The 16,437-nt window shown below is 41.1% G+C and overlaps 2 protein-coding genes across 4 annotated transcripts in view; one reads left to right on the top strand and one right to left on the bottom strand.

Annotated features, from left to right (window-relative positions):
- SMG6 (SMG6 nonsense mediated mRNA decay factor) overlaps positions 1-16,437 on the bottom strand; it is a 230,829-nt gene that overhangs the window by 72,077 nt on the left and 142,315 nt on the right. The window lies entirely within an intron of this gene.
- On the top strand, positions 14,883-15,175 carry LOC112852539 (dolichyl-diphosphooligosaccharide--protein glycosyltransferase subunit 4). The gene is given in 2 exon segments (XM_025916049.2): positions 14,883-14,954; positions 14,956-15,175. Coding segments are annotated over 2 exon segments (108 nt in total). The 3' UTR covers positions 14,992-15,175.

Here is a 16,437-nt window from a genome sequence, read left to right as displayed (position 1 = left end):
TTTATCACCTATGAAAAAAGTATGGTAAAAAATATGTTCTTTTTTTAAAAAATTTTTTTTTAACTTTTATTTATTTTTGAGACAGAGAGAGACAGAGCATGAACGGGGGAGGGTCACAGAGAGGGAGACACAGAATCTGAAACAGGCTCCAGGCTCTGAGCTGTCAGCACAGAGCCCGATGCGGGGCTTGAACTCACGGACCGCGAGATCATGACCTGAGCTGAAGTCAGACACTTAACCGACTGAGCCACCCAGGCGCCCCAAGAATATGTTCTTTTGGGGGATGGGAGAATAAGGAGAACACACTATTTTAGGAAGGAAATGATAGTTATGTATTAGAAACTTATTAATTTATATCCCCATAGTAATAGGTCAAAAAGGAAGACCACATGATCATCAATAGATGAAGAAAAATATTTAATAAAATTTAACCCTCATTCATTTAAAATTAAAAATAACTTCAAAAAAAAAAAAAACTTCAGCAAACCAGGAATAGAAGGGAATATCCTTTTTTTTTTTTTTTTTAATGTTTTAATTTATTTTTGAGATAGACAGAGTGCGAGTGGAGAAGGGGCAGAGAGAGAGGGAGACACAGAATCAGAAGCAGGCTCCAGGCTCTGAGCTGTCAGCACAGAGCCCGATGCGGGGCTCGAACTCATGAACTGTGAGATCATGACCTGAGCCGAAGTTGGACGCTCAACCGACTGAGCCACCCAGGCGCCCCCGAAGAGAATATCCTTAAACTGATAAAAGATATTTATCAGAAACCCATGGCAAACGCAGATTTAATGACACAACTTTAGAAGCATTGCTATTATGGTCAGAAACAAAGTAAAAAATTTCTCTAATGGCAACTATTATTAGAACAAATTATAGTAGAGTTGGTGGACAGAAGATCAACAGAAAAAATAGCACTCACATTTATACCATTAATAGTCAACTGGAAAATATAATATTCAAATTAGTAACAAAAGCTGTGCAGGGTTTTTATGGAAAAGATCACAAAACATCCTCAAAGATCTGAATTAAATCGATAGCATATCATGTTCATGGATGGAAAGACTTAATACTATAAATATGGCAAGTCTCCCCAAATTAATTTTTTAATGCAGTGCAATTACAAACAAAATCCCTACAGAGTTTTTGGAGGAATCTGAAAAGTTGATCTCATCTGGAAGAAGAACTAGGAAGTCCAGACATTTCTGTAAAACAAGAAAAAAGTGGGAAGACTTGTCCTTGTAGTTTTAAAGACTTATAAACCAGAATGGTGGTATTGACTGGCCCACTGGCTCAATGAATCAGAACAGAGACAGGGTGCCTGGGTAGCCCAGTCGGTTAAGCATCCGACTCTTGATTTTAGCTCAGGTCACAATCTTGTGGTTTATGGGTTTGAGTCCCACATTGGGCTCTGTGCTGACAGTGTAGAGACTGCTTGGGATTTTCTTTCTCCCTCTCTCTCTGCCCCTACCCTGCATGTGCGCGCTCTCTCTCTCTCTCAAAATAAATAAATAAACATTAAAAAAAAAAACAAAAAAAACGAACAGAGAACCATGAAAGTGACCCACATATAGAGAAACCTGATTTACAAATATAAATTCCAGACAGATCAAAGATGTAAATGTATAAAGTAAAATAAAACTTAAAGGAGAAAAAAATGTACATATATGTTTCTTGTGACTGCAGGGTGGATAAGGCTTTCTTTCTTTCTTTTTACTTTTTTTTTCAGGTAGAATTGCAATTCTTCTTGTCGACAATTTAACCTAACAACAAAGTGATTTTTAAAAAAAAAGATCAAGTGACAAATTTTATACAGAGATCAAAGTAACCCTTTTACCTCACCAAATTACAAAATTTGGCTTATTAGCAGGGCAACTGATTTTTCTATACGATAAAACTTAAAGCACATTTGCTACTAAATGCATTCCGGCGGACTTATTCTAAATTTTTTAATTTTGGAGTATTTCAAACATATACAAAAGTGGGAACTATTATAATAAGTAAATCTGATGACCACTACCCAGCCTCAATTAGCAACACATGGACAATACTGTATGTATATCTGGGAAGAATTTTTAAAATTTTTTTTTTTTCAACGTTTATTCATTTTTGGGACAGAGAGAGACAGAGCATGAACGGGGGAGGGGCAGAGAGAGAGGGAGACACAGAATAGGAAACAGGCTCCAGGCTCCGAGCCATCAGCCCAGAGCCTGACGCGGGGCTCGAACTCACGGACCGCGAGATCGTGACCTGGCTGAAGTCGGACGCTTAACCGACTGCGCCACCCAGGCGCCCCTGGGAAGAATTTTTTAAATAAGACATAAAGCATAAAGGAACTAATTGACAAATTTGTCAGAAAAGGAATTTCCATACAAATGAAAATAGGTGAATTTAAAAGATAAACTATAGGTTGGAAGATTTGCAATGCACTTAGCTGACAGAGGATTCATATCCATACCTGCAAATCAGTAAGAACCAATCAGAAAATTTAAGTAGAGAAAAATGGGTAGAAAATATAAACATGGAATTTTTTTTAAGTTTGTTTATTTATTTTGAGAGAGACAGAGACAGTGTGTGTGGGGGAAGAGGTCAGAAGGAGAGGAGAGAGAATCCCAAGCAGACTCCCCAGGGCCAGTGCACAGAGCCTGACGCAGGGCTTGAACTCAGGAAACCGTGACATCATGACCTGAGCTGAAATCGAAAGAAGGATGCTTAGCTGACTAAGCCACCCAGGCACCCTGTGAAAATGGAATTTAACAAGGGAATTCAAATCGCTAATTAATAAATGAAGAAATGTTTAACCCCTCTAGTAATAAGGAAAACAAAAAATAAAGCATGACAGGTTTTAAAACCATCAAATTGGCAAAAATTAAGTTTGGAAAATGCCTAGTTTTGGTGAGAATGTAGAAGAGTTGGAACTCATCTGCTTTTCTAGGTAGTGTGAAGTGGTATGATCACCTTGAAAAGCAATCTGGCAATGGCTAGCAAAGCTGATGGTGAGCATGCCTTACAACGTGGCAGCTCTGCTTCCAGATACATTTTTTAGAGAAGCTCCTATATTATACCAAGAGACTGCAGTATTGTTGGCAGTTCTAAAAAATCATGCATCTGTAATACAGTTCAATAAGTTGTGGTATATTCATACAATGGATTAGTATACATCAGTTAAAATGAAAGAAACAGAACGACGCACATCAACATAAATAAATCTAGAAGTTGTAATGCTGAGTAAGAAAAGCAAAGTAGATGATAATCACAGTAGGTCATGTGTATAAAGTCTAAACATGCAAAAATCATACTATATTGTTTATGGATATATATATTTATATATATAAATATAAAAGATATACAGATACAATGAATTCAGGATGGTGGCTACCTTTAGGGAAGGAGAAAGAGAAATGGGATCCTAGAGGGATAAAGAAGGAGTTTTAACTGTATCTATAATGTATTATTTCTTTTAAAAATGAGTGGAATGTACCCAGGTGTTTGTTAACTATTCTGTTTTTTCTTTACGTAAGAATTGCTTAAAAAAACAAAAAACCAAAAAACCAAAACCAAACCAAAACAAAAAAAAAAATCCCAAACAACTGAGTAGAGATCACGACTGTTACCAAGATAGTTCTAAGTTGCACCAAGGTGGATGGAGGTCAGCCTCTGCTTGTGATCACCATTCACCATCAGCTCTTCTACTCTAAGGGTGGTAAAACAGTAGCTCAAAGTAGTAGGTTATGTGGAACAGGTTATGTGACAGATTCAATCCACTCCCCCAGTCAGTCTTTCATCAAATTTCCCCATTTTATTTCCTCCATGGTATTTAACATAAGCTGAATTTATTTGGCTTATTTCGGGGTGCCTAGGTGGCTCAGTCGGTTAAGTGGCCGACTTCGGCTCAGGTCATGATCTCGCGGTCCGTGAGTTCGAGCCCCGCATCGGGCTCTGTGCTGACAGCTCAGAGTCTGGAGCCTGTTTCAGATTCTGTGTCTCCCTCTCTGTGACCCTCCCCCATTCATGCTCTGTCTCTCTCTGTCTCAAAAATAAATAAACGTTAAAAAAAAATAAAAAGAAAATATTTGGCTTATTTCTTTACTAGATTTTGCCTGTCTCCCTTTAGGACATAAGATCCATGAGGTAAGAGACAGTATCTGTCTCATTCACTACAGAATTCCTAGTACTATGAATAGTGCCTGGCAAACAGTAAGTGCTCAATAAATATCTTATGTTCAATTAATGTCAGGAGTCAAGACTACCAGAGTATGTTAAGGGGAGATGTCCAGCCCTTGCGCAGAAGCCCAGGTTAAATATGGACTGTAAGTTCAAGCACCAATCTCTCTGGGGGGTCCATGGGAAGAGTCCAGCCACAGTCACAACTAGAACACTGAAACAGGGGGCTTGAGAGTGAAGAGAAAATACAAATGTAAATTTGGAAACAAAATTTCTAGTAACAAGATATAGAAACTTCAAGCCTCTGGATTCTCTACAGACACCTAATTAATTTCCCAGCACAATCTTCTCATGCAAGTTCCAACATGAGTTCAGGGATATGAACTTTCTAAAAACCTAAATAAAGCATGCCACTTAATCTCTTTTTCCAGGCTCCGGTTTTGGAGAAGAACAGAAGAGGAAAGGGAACAGGGAATGAAAAAACAAGAAGACACATCAAATGTATTGCTTTTATTAGCACAGCTTCCGAATAATCCCAAGGAGGAGAATGGCATGCCTGTAGGATGTGTCTGGAAAAGCTCTTCCCCTGGGCTGTGATGGGGGCCACCATCCACCTTTAGGCAATTACGGCACCTCCTCCAGAAGCTCCGTACAGTAGCAGTGGTTCAAATGGGCTCTGGGGTTAGAGTTCTTGGGCTTGAATTCTAACTCTGCCATTTTCTACCTGTGCAACCTTGGGCAAGCCAATTAATGGTTCTATACTTCAGTCTCCTTAAGTAAAATGGTGGCTAATAAAGGTACCTACTGCATAGGGTTGTGAGGATGAAATGTTTTCATGCATGTAAAGCTCTCAGAATAGCAAACCCTCAATAAATGGTAGCTTTTATTGTAATTGTTCATCTGGAAGAGAGGGGCCTTATGTTTAATTCTTTGGAAGAACTGCTTGCCCTGGAGACTTGGATGACTAAATCATTAGCTAATGAAACAGAGGCAACAGGAAACAGTGCAAAAGCACTAGACCAAAATTCAAAATGCCTGTTAGGGCAGAGATTGCCAGTTAACTCCCAATACCCAGTCTCCTCCTCTTTAGTAAAAGAACTTGTCCTCTTCCTCCATTGTGCTGCCCACTGATGCCCTAGCAGCCATCCTGGGATGAGGCCACATCCTAGGATATTGGCGTAGTGAGCTGCAAGAGGCCTCAGCATCTCCCAACTTGGTGGAGCCTTCACACTAGCCTTGGACTGCCTAGTTCTGGACTCATGTGAGAGAATAAAATTTTATGTGTGTAGGACTTTGGAGTCCCACACACATTCAAACTTAATGATATATCTCGGTTCTGACCTATTACTATAATACACTTGTAGATAAACTGGTCTTAGTTTTCTCTCCTATAAAATGTGGATAATACTTTATAGAGTAGTGGAAATCAAGCGAAACAACACATCATAATAACACTATGTAAATGGATAATGTAATTGTTATCAATGGAAACAAGAGAGACACTCAAAAAGGAAACCAGGTATGATAATGATAGATGGGAAACACAAAGATACAGACTTAGAAAAGGATTAGAGGGGCGCCTGGGTGGCGCAGTCGGTTAAGCGTCCGACTTCAGCCAGGTCACGATCTCGCGGTCTGTGAGTTCGAGCCCCGCGTCAGGCTCTGGGCTGATGGCTCAGAGCCTGGAGCCTGTTTCCGATTCTGTGTCTCCCTCTCTCTCTGCCCCTCCCCCGTTCATGCTCTGTCTCTCTCTGTCTCAAAAAAAATAAATAAACGTTGAAAAAAAAAATTTAAAAAAAAAAAAAAAAAAAAGAAAAGGATTAGAAAAAGTCCAGGAATAGACATTGTGCTTATTTGACTATGAAAAGTTCTTACAGAAGATCATGAAAGCTGATCACTCAGGAGAAATAACCTGTATCCTGCATCCTATAAAATACATTATTAAATTATCTCAATAGGAATCTCGTTATCTACCATTCTTTGGAGTCCACTATCTGTGATCCTGAATCATTCCTAATTAGATGAATTTTGCCCTTCAAATCCCAGTGTCTCCCTTTCTATATTCTTCCTGTCATTACCCCCAATCTTAACAATCAAGTCATACTTCTTGACTTTATCACAAAGCAGAGCTGTCTAACAAAACTTTCTACCAATGATAAAAATTTTCTATGCCTGCTCTCAACAATATGGTAGCCATTAGTCACACGTTGCTATCAACCACTTGAAATGTGGCTAGTGTGACTGAAGAACTAAATTTTGAATTTTATTTAATTTTAAGTAATTTAAATTTAAATAGACTCACATGGCTAAGTGGCTACTGTTTCTGGAGAGTGCAGTCTGCAGAGAAAGCTCTAGGAAAGAGAAGGAAATTGTGTCATTTCCTCATTCCTATTTGATCTCATTTCTTCACAATACCTATGCTAAAAAGCTTTTTCTTAGCCTATTCCTGATGGCCCTAAATCCTTGGAGAGTCCCAATTTCCCTATTTGGGATTTGGGTAATTATTACCTTCTTTTCAGAGGGATAAGCACATTTGTCCAATACGCACGCGCGCGCGCGCGCACACACACACACACACACACACACACACACACACACACACACAGTCCTGAGTGAGACAAACGTCCTTCCGGAAAGCTTTATCAAACATGCCAGAATGACTGGATTCAGTGAATCCACCAAAAAATGTACAAAAGAGGATTACTTCCCTGAAAAGGATAGACTCTTTTTAGGCTCTGTGGTCTATTTATTATTTAATTTATTTAAGAGAGAATGCACAAGTTGGGGAGCGGGGAGGAGAATAGTGGAAGGGTGGGGGGGAGAGGGAAGGAGAGAGAGAGAGAGAGACAGAGAGAGAGAGAGAGAGAAGCTCAGTGCAGAGCCTGACATGGGGCTCAATCCCACGACCTTGGGATCATGACCTGAGCTGAAAAAAATCAAGAGTCAGATGCTCAACTAACTGAGCCACCCAGGCACCCCTGGCTCTGTGGTCTAAAGACATCAGAAGTTCAATTACCCTTCTTGATAAGTCCTTATATATCCAATATACGTCTAGTATGTTTTTAAATTAAAACAGGTGGAGAAACAGGCACCTGTTTCTCCTGCTCCTCAGAGCAGATCAGAGCAGAGCTTCTCTGCTCCTCAGAGAAGATCAAACTAAAAGAAATGGCCTGAAGCAATGTTACTGACCATGGAAGGCTTGGTATAGTAAATAAAGCTGTCAAAATAAGCAATCTGTCAAGTTGAGGAATTAGTATCTTCGTGATGGGGGATGGGAGGTTGGCTAAAATCATAGTGCAGGTAATTTAAGTTCCTATGAAGGACTGGTACCTCTCAACAATGCAAATTCAGTCTCATGAAGTAAAACTCAACAATTTACTGGCTTGCTCTGTCTGCCTGGACAACTCTAGGCATTTCTAAGTAAGATCGATATGTTTCATTTTAGGACTAGGAAAATTCTCTTAAGTGTCTACTATTAATCTGATGGGCAAGACAGAGAAGAAGCTCCAGAGGAAGAGGGTCCCAGAGGTGGTGATAATACAGACAAATGTCTTTCTAGTTTCAAAAACACACACTAGAACAAATACCCTGACCCTGATGACCCCTCCAGGCTGCTACTCAGGTGCTCATGTTTTAGATGTGAGCAAAAGTGTAATTCCTTCAAAAACTCCTTGATGTGAATCCAAGAAATGATGTGACAGTACTTGCTGCAGATTTCCCTTGGAGGCATACCAGTATGACCTTTTTCAAATGCAAATTAGCTGTCAGGTTTCTTGGGGAGGAGTTTAAAGAAAAGACATCACTATGCTCTGATCTGAAGAGTATGGTGAACCTGGACTAAGTGAGGAGGGACAAAGGACACCCGGAGAATGACCCCTGTGAGAAAAGTCCACAGGACTGGTTGGGACAGAACTTGATAAGAAATGGAAATCTGTGGCTTTGCAGATTCTTGCTTGAGTTGGACCAACTTGATTTTGGCAACCCCTCCCCCTCCTAAGTTAGCTCAGGTATTCGTTGATCTTCGTACAGAATCCAAAAGTCCCCTAGACCTCTAAGCGAGCTCTCCCTGGTATTTAGGGCAGGAGTGCCTGTAAACCATGTCATCCAGTTATGCCACACTGGCTCTTACTCACATAGAAAATATTTATCAAGCCCTCCTGAGATCTGTAGCACCACACTAGACACTCAGGGATGTCTATGAGAGAGCAGTTTCAAGGAACTCGCAACTTAATGTTCTGTTTGTAGTCTTAAAGGCAGATGCAGGCAGAAAGGGGTGAGAGGGGACCCAGAAGAACTGTGTCCACACTCAGAAAATACCGCTGATCTTTCTAGGAGTTGTTGTACCACAACACGGAAACAGTTATTAAGTAGGAGGTAGTGGGAAACCCTGGAATTTGAGAAATGAGAGGAAAAAAATGTGGAGTAAAGGCAGGTAGTAGTTGGGATTAATGAAAATGACAGAGTGGAAGTTTTAGACTCTCAAATATAAAGGCCAGTGAAAGGAGGAGGCCTGGAAATTGAAACATGCCTAGATTAAGGAGCCCGTCCCATCTACAGGAAGTTTATCCCTAACATCTAAATAGTCATGTTTTAAAATCAACAAGTTTGCTGGTTTTCAGCTGCCACTGACCGGAACCCCCAGTGGCTCTGGCCCACAGTGTAGACAGACTGTGCCCAGCCGGACTAGATGAAGACATGTAGCCGGAAGTCAGCCAGCCAGCCCAACCCCTCCCAGCCTTGGGAGGGGTTTGAGCAAAATGCTACCCGGCTATGAGTAGTAGGCAAGATAGTTTAACCCTAGCGGCACGGAGCTATACCTAGGCCCCCGCATCTCAATCAGTAGATTCAGAGAGTGGACTGAGACCCAAGGGGACTCCAAGAATGAGAACAGAACCCCACCAGCAAAGTGCACCAGGACCTGTGGTCCTCCAATGCTTTCCCTCCTTGTCCGCTGCAGTTGCATATTCACGTTCACAGTCACGTATTTTTAAAAATTGATATAATTATCTCCTAGAAATTACTGTATGTAGCCTCTTGGGATCTAAAGCAATTAAGTGAAGATAAATTTCTTTCATGGAGCAAGCTGTCAAAGGATGAAGCAATTTCATTCCCCATTTGAAGTGGAAGCTTTGGGTCATGCATGGTTTATTTGAAACAATGCCATCACCTAAAGCTGCTGATCTTATCTCTAACTCCGTTCTCCATTTCAAACTGCTGGAGATATGCAGCGTGGCACTGCCTGAAGTTATGACATCTGGCTCAAGGCCAGCAACAGAACAAGCCAGCTCCTCTTCTAGGGTTTAAGTATAAGAGGACAGAAATCATATTAAAAGAAGATAACTATATAGGTGAAGTCTGTTAAACCCTGAAGAGGGGAGAAGTTTCCAAGGCATCAGTTGTGACTACGGAGGCACCCTAACAAAAGGGAAGTGGTACAAGAGCAGGCAGGAACGCCCCCCAAAGGGGGTAGGGTGAAATACATGCTGAGGAATGAGCTTTTTCTCTTCTGGGAGACAGACACCAAACCCAACCAACAGTGGGGCCTATTTCATGAACCCCGGCCTGATAGGTGGAAAGCATACCAGGCTGATAATCAGAAGCTCCGGGTTCTAATTCCAGCACTATATAAGACTGTGTGTGAGATTTATAGGAAAGTTCTCATTAACTGTTCTTCTTTTGAATCGCAGCTGGTACTTTATTTAAAAAAAAAAATTCTGCATAACCATGTTTTATTTATTTTACAACATACCAGTCAATGTGCTATCTAGGTAATAGTATTCAAAGTATTTTTTAAGCCACTGAAACATTCTTCAGGTGAAATCCACGCACGTCAGACCATGTCTGAGTGTTGCTTTCAAAAGGAACTCTGAAGAACTAGAATTAGCTTTCAAGTGTCATTGCACTGGAATCACCAGAAGAAACTTGTTGAAAGTGATTGCTGGGCTCCCCTGTCAGAGTTTCTGATTCACGGCTCTAAAACATTACACATTTAACATGTTCTCAGGGGGATCTCATGCTGCTGGTCCTAGTACTACAATTTGAGAACCAGTGGTATAGAGGAATGTGGCCAAGAGAATTTCAATCTAGAATTGAAATGTCCAATACACTAGCCACTAGCCACATGTGGATATTTCAATTTAATTCAAATCTCTGTTTGTCAGCTGCACTAGTCACATTTCAAGTACTCAAGAGTCACAAGTGTCTAGTGGTTACCATATAGGATAGGATACTGTGGAAACAGATCAGTTCTATTATCACAGTTCTATGGGATAGTGTTGGTCAAGAATCTATTTGATTTTGGGGCACCTGGCTCAGTCGGAAGAGTGTACAACTCTTGATCTCAGGGTCATGAGTTTGAGCCCCATATTGGGTATAGAGATTACTTAAATAAATAATAATAATAAAAAAAAAAGGATCTATTTGATTTCTCTGGTGAATGTTTAGCCCAAAGAAGAGAAAACTTAAGGGGAATTTCACATTTGCTAAGACGTGTCAGTATTAAAGCCTGGGTGGCTCAGTCGGTTGAACACATGACTCTTGATTTCAGCTCAGGCCATGCCCCATGTCAGACTCTGTGCTGATAGCACAGAGCCTTGCTTGTGATTCTCTCTCCCTCGCTCTCTGCCCCACCCCTACCTGCACATGCATGTGCTCTCACTCTCTCTCTCTCTCTCTCTCTCAAAAATAAACATTAAAGAAAAAGTCTTTGTAACACCAAAGTGCAACATAAGAAAAACTAAATAAAATAGATCTCATCAAAATTTAAAAATTTAAAAATTTTCAACAAAGTGAAAAGACAATCAGCCCATTGAAAGGGAAAAAATATTTGCAAATCATATGTCTGATAATGGACTTTATCCAGAATATAAAAAGAACTCCTACAACTCAACAATAAAAGACAATGCAATTTTTAAAATGGGCAAACTATCTGAATACACATTTCCCCACTTTTATAAAATCTTTACAAAATACTTTCACAGACCTTATCATCCCTTTTTATCCTCTTTGAGATCGGTAAGGTAGTTAAAGGTTTCCTAGTTTTATTCAAAAAGACAAAAGCCCAGAGAGGTTATATAAATTGTCCAAGACCACACAATCAGCCTATAGCAGTCAGGATCAGAGCTCACATTTGACACTTTCTTTTATTCTACTTTGCCTTCCTTTGGCTCAGAGGGAAAAAACTAATGCTAAGGTATCCCACAGGCAATCAAGTGAGAAAGTAGAAACTGTATTTTTTAAATGTATACAATTAAGTAAGCACATAATAAAGACATTCAACATTATTAGTCATTAAGGAAACGCACGTCAAAGCCACACAGGGATATCACTTCACACCCATTAGGATGGCTATTATCAAAAAACCAGAAAATAAAGTGTTGGTGAAGATGTGGAAAAACTGGAATCCTTGTGTACTGCTGGTAGGAATTTAAATGGTGCAGACCCGTGGAAAGCAGTTATGGCAAGTCCTCCAACTCAACACAGAAGCACCATATGATCTGGCTATTCCACTTCTGTGTACACATCCGAAAGATGTGAAAGCAAGGGCTGGAACAGGTTATTTGTATGCTGGCCATGTTCACAGCAACATTATTCACAATTGCCAAAAGGTAGAAGCAACCCAAACGTCCATCCCATGGAACAGATACAAAATATAGTGTATATACACAAGGGAATATTACTCAGCCTTAAAAAAGGCAGAAATTTTGACATGTACCACAACAGGATGAACCTTAAAGATGTTATGCTAAGTAAAATAAGCCAGTCACGAAAAGACAAATATTGAATGATTTCACTTATATGAGGTTTGTAGTCAAATTCAGAGCAGAAATAAAATGATGGTTGCCAGAGGCTGGGAGAGGGAGGAAATGGGGAGTTGGTGTTTAATGGGTATAGTTTCAGCTGGGGAAAATGAAAAAATCCTGGAGATGGATGGTGGTGGTGGTTGCAAAACAACATGAATATATTTAATGCCACAGAACTGTACACTTAAAAATGGTAAATTGTGTATTATGTATATTTTAACAATTACAATTTTAAAAATGGAATAACTGTCTTTTTTTTTTTTTGAGAGAGAGACAGCACGTTTATATGAGCAGGGGAGAGGGAGAGAGAGAGAGACGAGCAGGGGAGAGAGGGAGAGGGAGAGAGAGAGAGAAACAGAGCATGAGCAGGGGAGGGGCTGGGAGAGAGGGAGACATAGAAATCTGAAGCAGGCTTCAGGCTCTGAGCTGTCAGCACAGAGCCCGACACGAGGCTCAAACTCACACACTGCGAGATCATGACCTGAGGCCAAAGTCGGATGCTTAAGCCATTGAGCCACCCAGGTACAGAGAGAGAGAGAGAGAGAGAGAGAGAGAGAATCTTTTTTTTTTTTTTAAACGTTTATTTATTATTGAGAGACAGAGAGACACAGAGGAGGGGCAGAGAGAGGGGGAGACACAGAATCTGAAGTAGGCTCCAGGCTCTGAGCTATCAGCACAGAGCCTGACGCGGGGCTTGAACTCACAAACTGTGAGATCAAGACCTGAGCCAAAGTCGGCCACTTAACCGACTGAGCCACCCAGGTGCCCCGAGAGAGAGAGAATCTTAAGCAGGCTCCACACTGAGCCCCGACATGAGGCTTGATCCCATGACCCTGGGATCGTGACCTGAGCCGAAATCAAGAGTTGAACATTCAATGAACTGAACCACCCAAGTGCCCCAAAATGAGCTTGCTTTAAATAAAACTTTGATTAAAGGAAAACCTTCCTTCCTAGTTCCTCACCCTCTTGAAATGTCTGGTATAGCCATTTTCCAGCTCCTGGCATTGACAACGTAAGGAAGAACAGACTAAAGCTATCAGTGAACCAACAACTGCCCTATGACCCTGGCATATTTGGAGCAAAAAAGCAACCTATGCAGGCTTGTAGTTACTCTTTGACTTCATGGTCTGATTCTCAAGGCCAAAAACGATCTTCGACTCTTGTCTGTGTGAAATTCCGAGTTAAAGGAAGGAACGACAAAGCCTCTCTTCAGTCATCTGCTTATGAGTTGGGCCCTCCAGGAAACAGAGCTGACTCTTAGTTCTCAAAGGCTAAAACTTACCTTATATCAAAATGTAAGCCAGTGGCAAAACACTAATTCCAATATTTAAGTTCCATGTCCACAGGACTTTAACATTCTCACAGGGAGGGTCCTGCTCATGTTGGTAATTCTGAAAGGCAGAAATGCCTGTTCTTTTATGTTAAGTTTAACCCAAGGGCTAGAAAGGACATAGACTGAATTCTGAGATGAGTTCTTGGGGGGTGGGGGACAACCCTTCCATACTCTTGAGCATCGAGGGCCTAGTATCAATGCATCAGACAGATGATGTTAGAACTTTTTATTGTGTTCATCAAGATCCCCCAAAAGAACACAGCTGTGTCCCCACCTAGTCAGGAGTAGCTAGTCGTTCAGAAGGTTTTGTTCTCTTGACTCCTAGATGCTATGGAAGTGATCAGACCCAACTCTGATGGCCATCTCGAGATATTCTTTATACGCTGTTCCTAGAGTGAGAAGGCAAATCACTACAGATCTCTGCCTATACGAAATTTAACTCTAAGGTAGTAAGACATGTTTTTAAAAAATCAAAAATGAGTATTGGCGTAATCAGGCTATACTTGGTAGTTACACCTCATACTGAGGTGGTGAAATACTCTTTCCCCTAACTTGCAAGCCCAGATCTCACTGGAGTGTGGAGGAGGATTTTTTTTTTTTTTTTTAATATCCATAACCCAGCTGTGACACTTCCTTCCATCTCTACCTGTACATCTGTTTCCTACAGAGTGCTGCTGCCTCAAGTGAGATGCGTGAGGCTTCTGTAGATGCTGGGGAACAAGATGGAACAAAAATGCTTCACACCTGGCTCCCAAATTACAGGAACGCTGGACTGGGGCCAACATAAGCTGGCACAGCACCAGCTGAAATGGACATCAATTAAGAAGCCTGTCATCTTTCAAGACTGCAGGGTCTTTTTTCACTCTGCGATCCGCACTGCTCCACAAACCAGCCGCGGCACCACTGGTAGAGTTTTCCAGATGGGATCATTTCCCTTAGATTCCACACTTGCAGATTTATTGCAGAACTTGTTTTTAACCCCTCCCTTTGTTTTTAAAGCCTGAACTGTTATTCTACAGTACAATTTTATCTTTAATTGAATTTATTTGTCCTTAGTAAAGTGAGAAATTTGTACCTACGTGAGCAGAAACAGTTGTAAGCCTGATTAAAAGATGTTTTGTTTACAAAAAGACATTTGAATAAATGTATTTGAATAAATAACTGAGATTAGTAACGGGTCAGAAATTCTTCTCTCTCTATACATCACTCCTCTTGGGGTCAAAAGCCACAAAGCCTTGACCAGACTACATTATCCTGGAGAACTGGACAGACCTCTAGAGCTAAAGCAGGCTTTCTCTGACCATCACATGCAGTGTGACCCATGTCATGTGCAGAAAGGAAAGAAACTCTGCTAGCGTCTAGTCAGTGGCAAATGCTCTTTAAGAAAAATAAAGACTTTAAGAGTGTCAGCAATTAGGGGCCACCTGACTGGTTCAGTCAGTGGAACAGGCGACTCTTGATCTCGGGGTTGTGGGTTCGAGCCCCACGGTGGGTGTAGAGATTACTTAAAAATAAAAATTAAAAAAAAAAAAAGTGTCAGCAATTAAAAAGTGGCAAGAGTCCGGGAGCAAGCCCAGCCGATCAGGATGATCACAGAAGTGCAGCTCGCCTTTTTCGCCAACGTGCTGGGTGTGTTGCTCATCCTGCTGGTTGTTCTCTTATCACTACGTGGCTGTCAACAATCCCAAGAAATAGGAATGAAAGTGGCTTCTCTGCCCTGGGGCTCCAGGACGTAGTCTGAGGCAAGATGGAGGGTGGGAGGGGCCTTCACACTTCACTTCATCCCTCCACCCATCACAATATACAAAGCAGCTATAACTGGATCTTTCCAAACAACCTGCATTTCCTCAAAGTCTTCCTGAACCCTACAGAACAAGAAGCTGCCGCCAAGTAAGGTCCTGTATAGAGGCTTTCTTTTCTACTCCCTCTCTGCAGTATAAAAATATAGATATACTTTTTCCAAAAGGGACGAGATTACAAATACTACCTTTTCTTGTCTTTTGTCCAATGGGGCATGACATATCTCCTCCCCTGTACCTAAGTGGGCTGCCTTGTGGAAAGAATTCCATGCAACATGAAAGAGTCCCATGATAAATAAATATCTCGTCCACATTTAATGCATGTTCTAAGAACTGAATTCCACTGCCTCAGGGGGCTGCCTGTTGCTGCCAATTTGCTTCTCATGGCAGAACCCTGTGTGGCAGAGCCCTGACTAGGCTCTGCCGATGCTTGTTTGGAAAAGAGTCCAGCTGGAGATGAAAGAAGCTCTTCAAAGTGGGTGACTCCTCGGAGGCTATCACTTTAGGGCTTGGGAATGATTACTTATCAAAACCGCCTTCAGTCTGGAATACATTCTGGGGAGGCAGCTGGTCTGCCCTCTTGGGCGTTCCACTGGAGTGTGCAGAGCTGGATTTGGAGTGATGGCAGAAACTGAAGAACCCAGTTGAAGGCAAGAGCCCCAAATCCACATCGTAGGTAGGGACAGGAGAGAGAGAAGGGATTTTAAAAAGCTTCAGACATCTGTCTGCACAATTCCATCTTGGCCCACCCGTCTCCCCCTTCTTTTATTTTAAATAAACAGCTTCAAAAGGGGTGGTCCTCACATCTTTCTGCTGACTAAGGTCTCGATTTCCTTACTTTCCTCTACCAAGAGAGCCTGAAACCTCTAGCTCTCAGCATTTAATCAGTCAAAACCTAGTCTCTAAGTGAAAAGACAAGCTAGACCAAGAGAATATTTATGACACATATATAGCAGATGAAGGACTTGCATCCAGATTATATAAAGACCTCTCAAAACTCAGTCAGAAAACAAACAATACAATTTAAAAATAGGCAAAAGATCTGAAGATACTTTACCAAAGATATACAGAGGGCAAATAAACACACGAAGAGATGCTCAACATCATTAGCCATCAGAGAGATGCAAATTAAAACCACAATGAGATATCTAGTAGAATGACTTAAACACATACACACACACATAAAATGTGGAATCAAGTGCTGGCAAGGCTGTGGACGAACTGGAATTCTCATACACGCCTGGTGGGAATGTGAAATGGTACAGCCACCTTGGAAAAGTTTGGCAGTTTGTAACAAAATTAAACATACACTTACCAACTGACGCACACATTCATTCCTAGC

This window comes from Puma concolor, chromosome E1, assembly GCF_028749965.1.
Source record: "Puma concolor isolate L17-30 chromosome E1, mPumCon1.1.hap2, whole genome shotgun sequence".
Taxonomy (NCBI): Eukaryota; Metazoa; Chordata; class Mammalia; order Carnivora; family Felidae; genus Puma; species Puma concolor.
The sequence above is the reverse complement of the archived record's forward strand: the minus strand, read 5'-3'. Positions and strand labels throughout refer to the sequence as shown.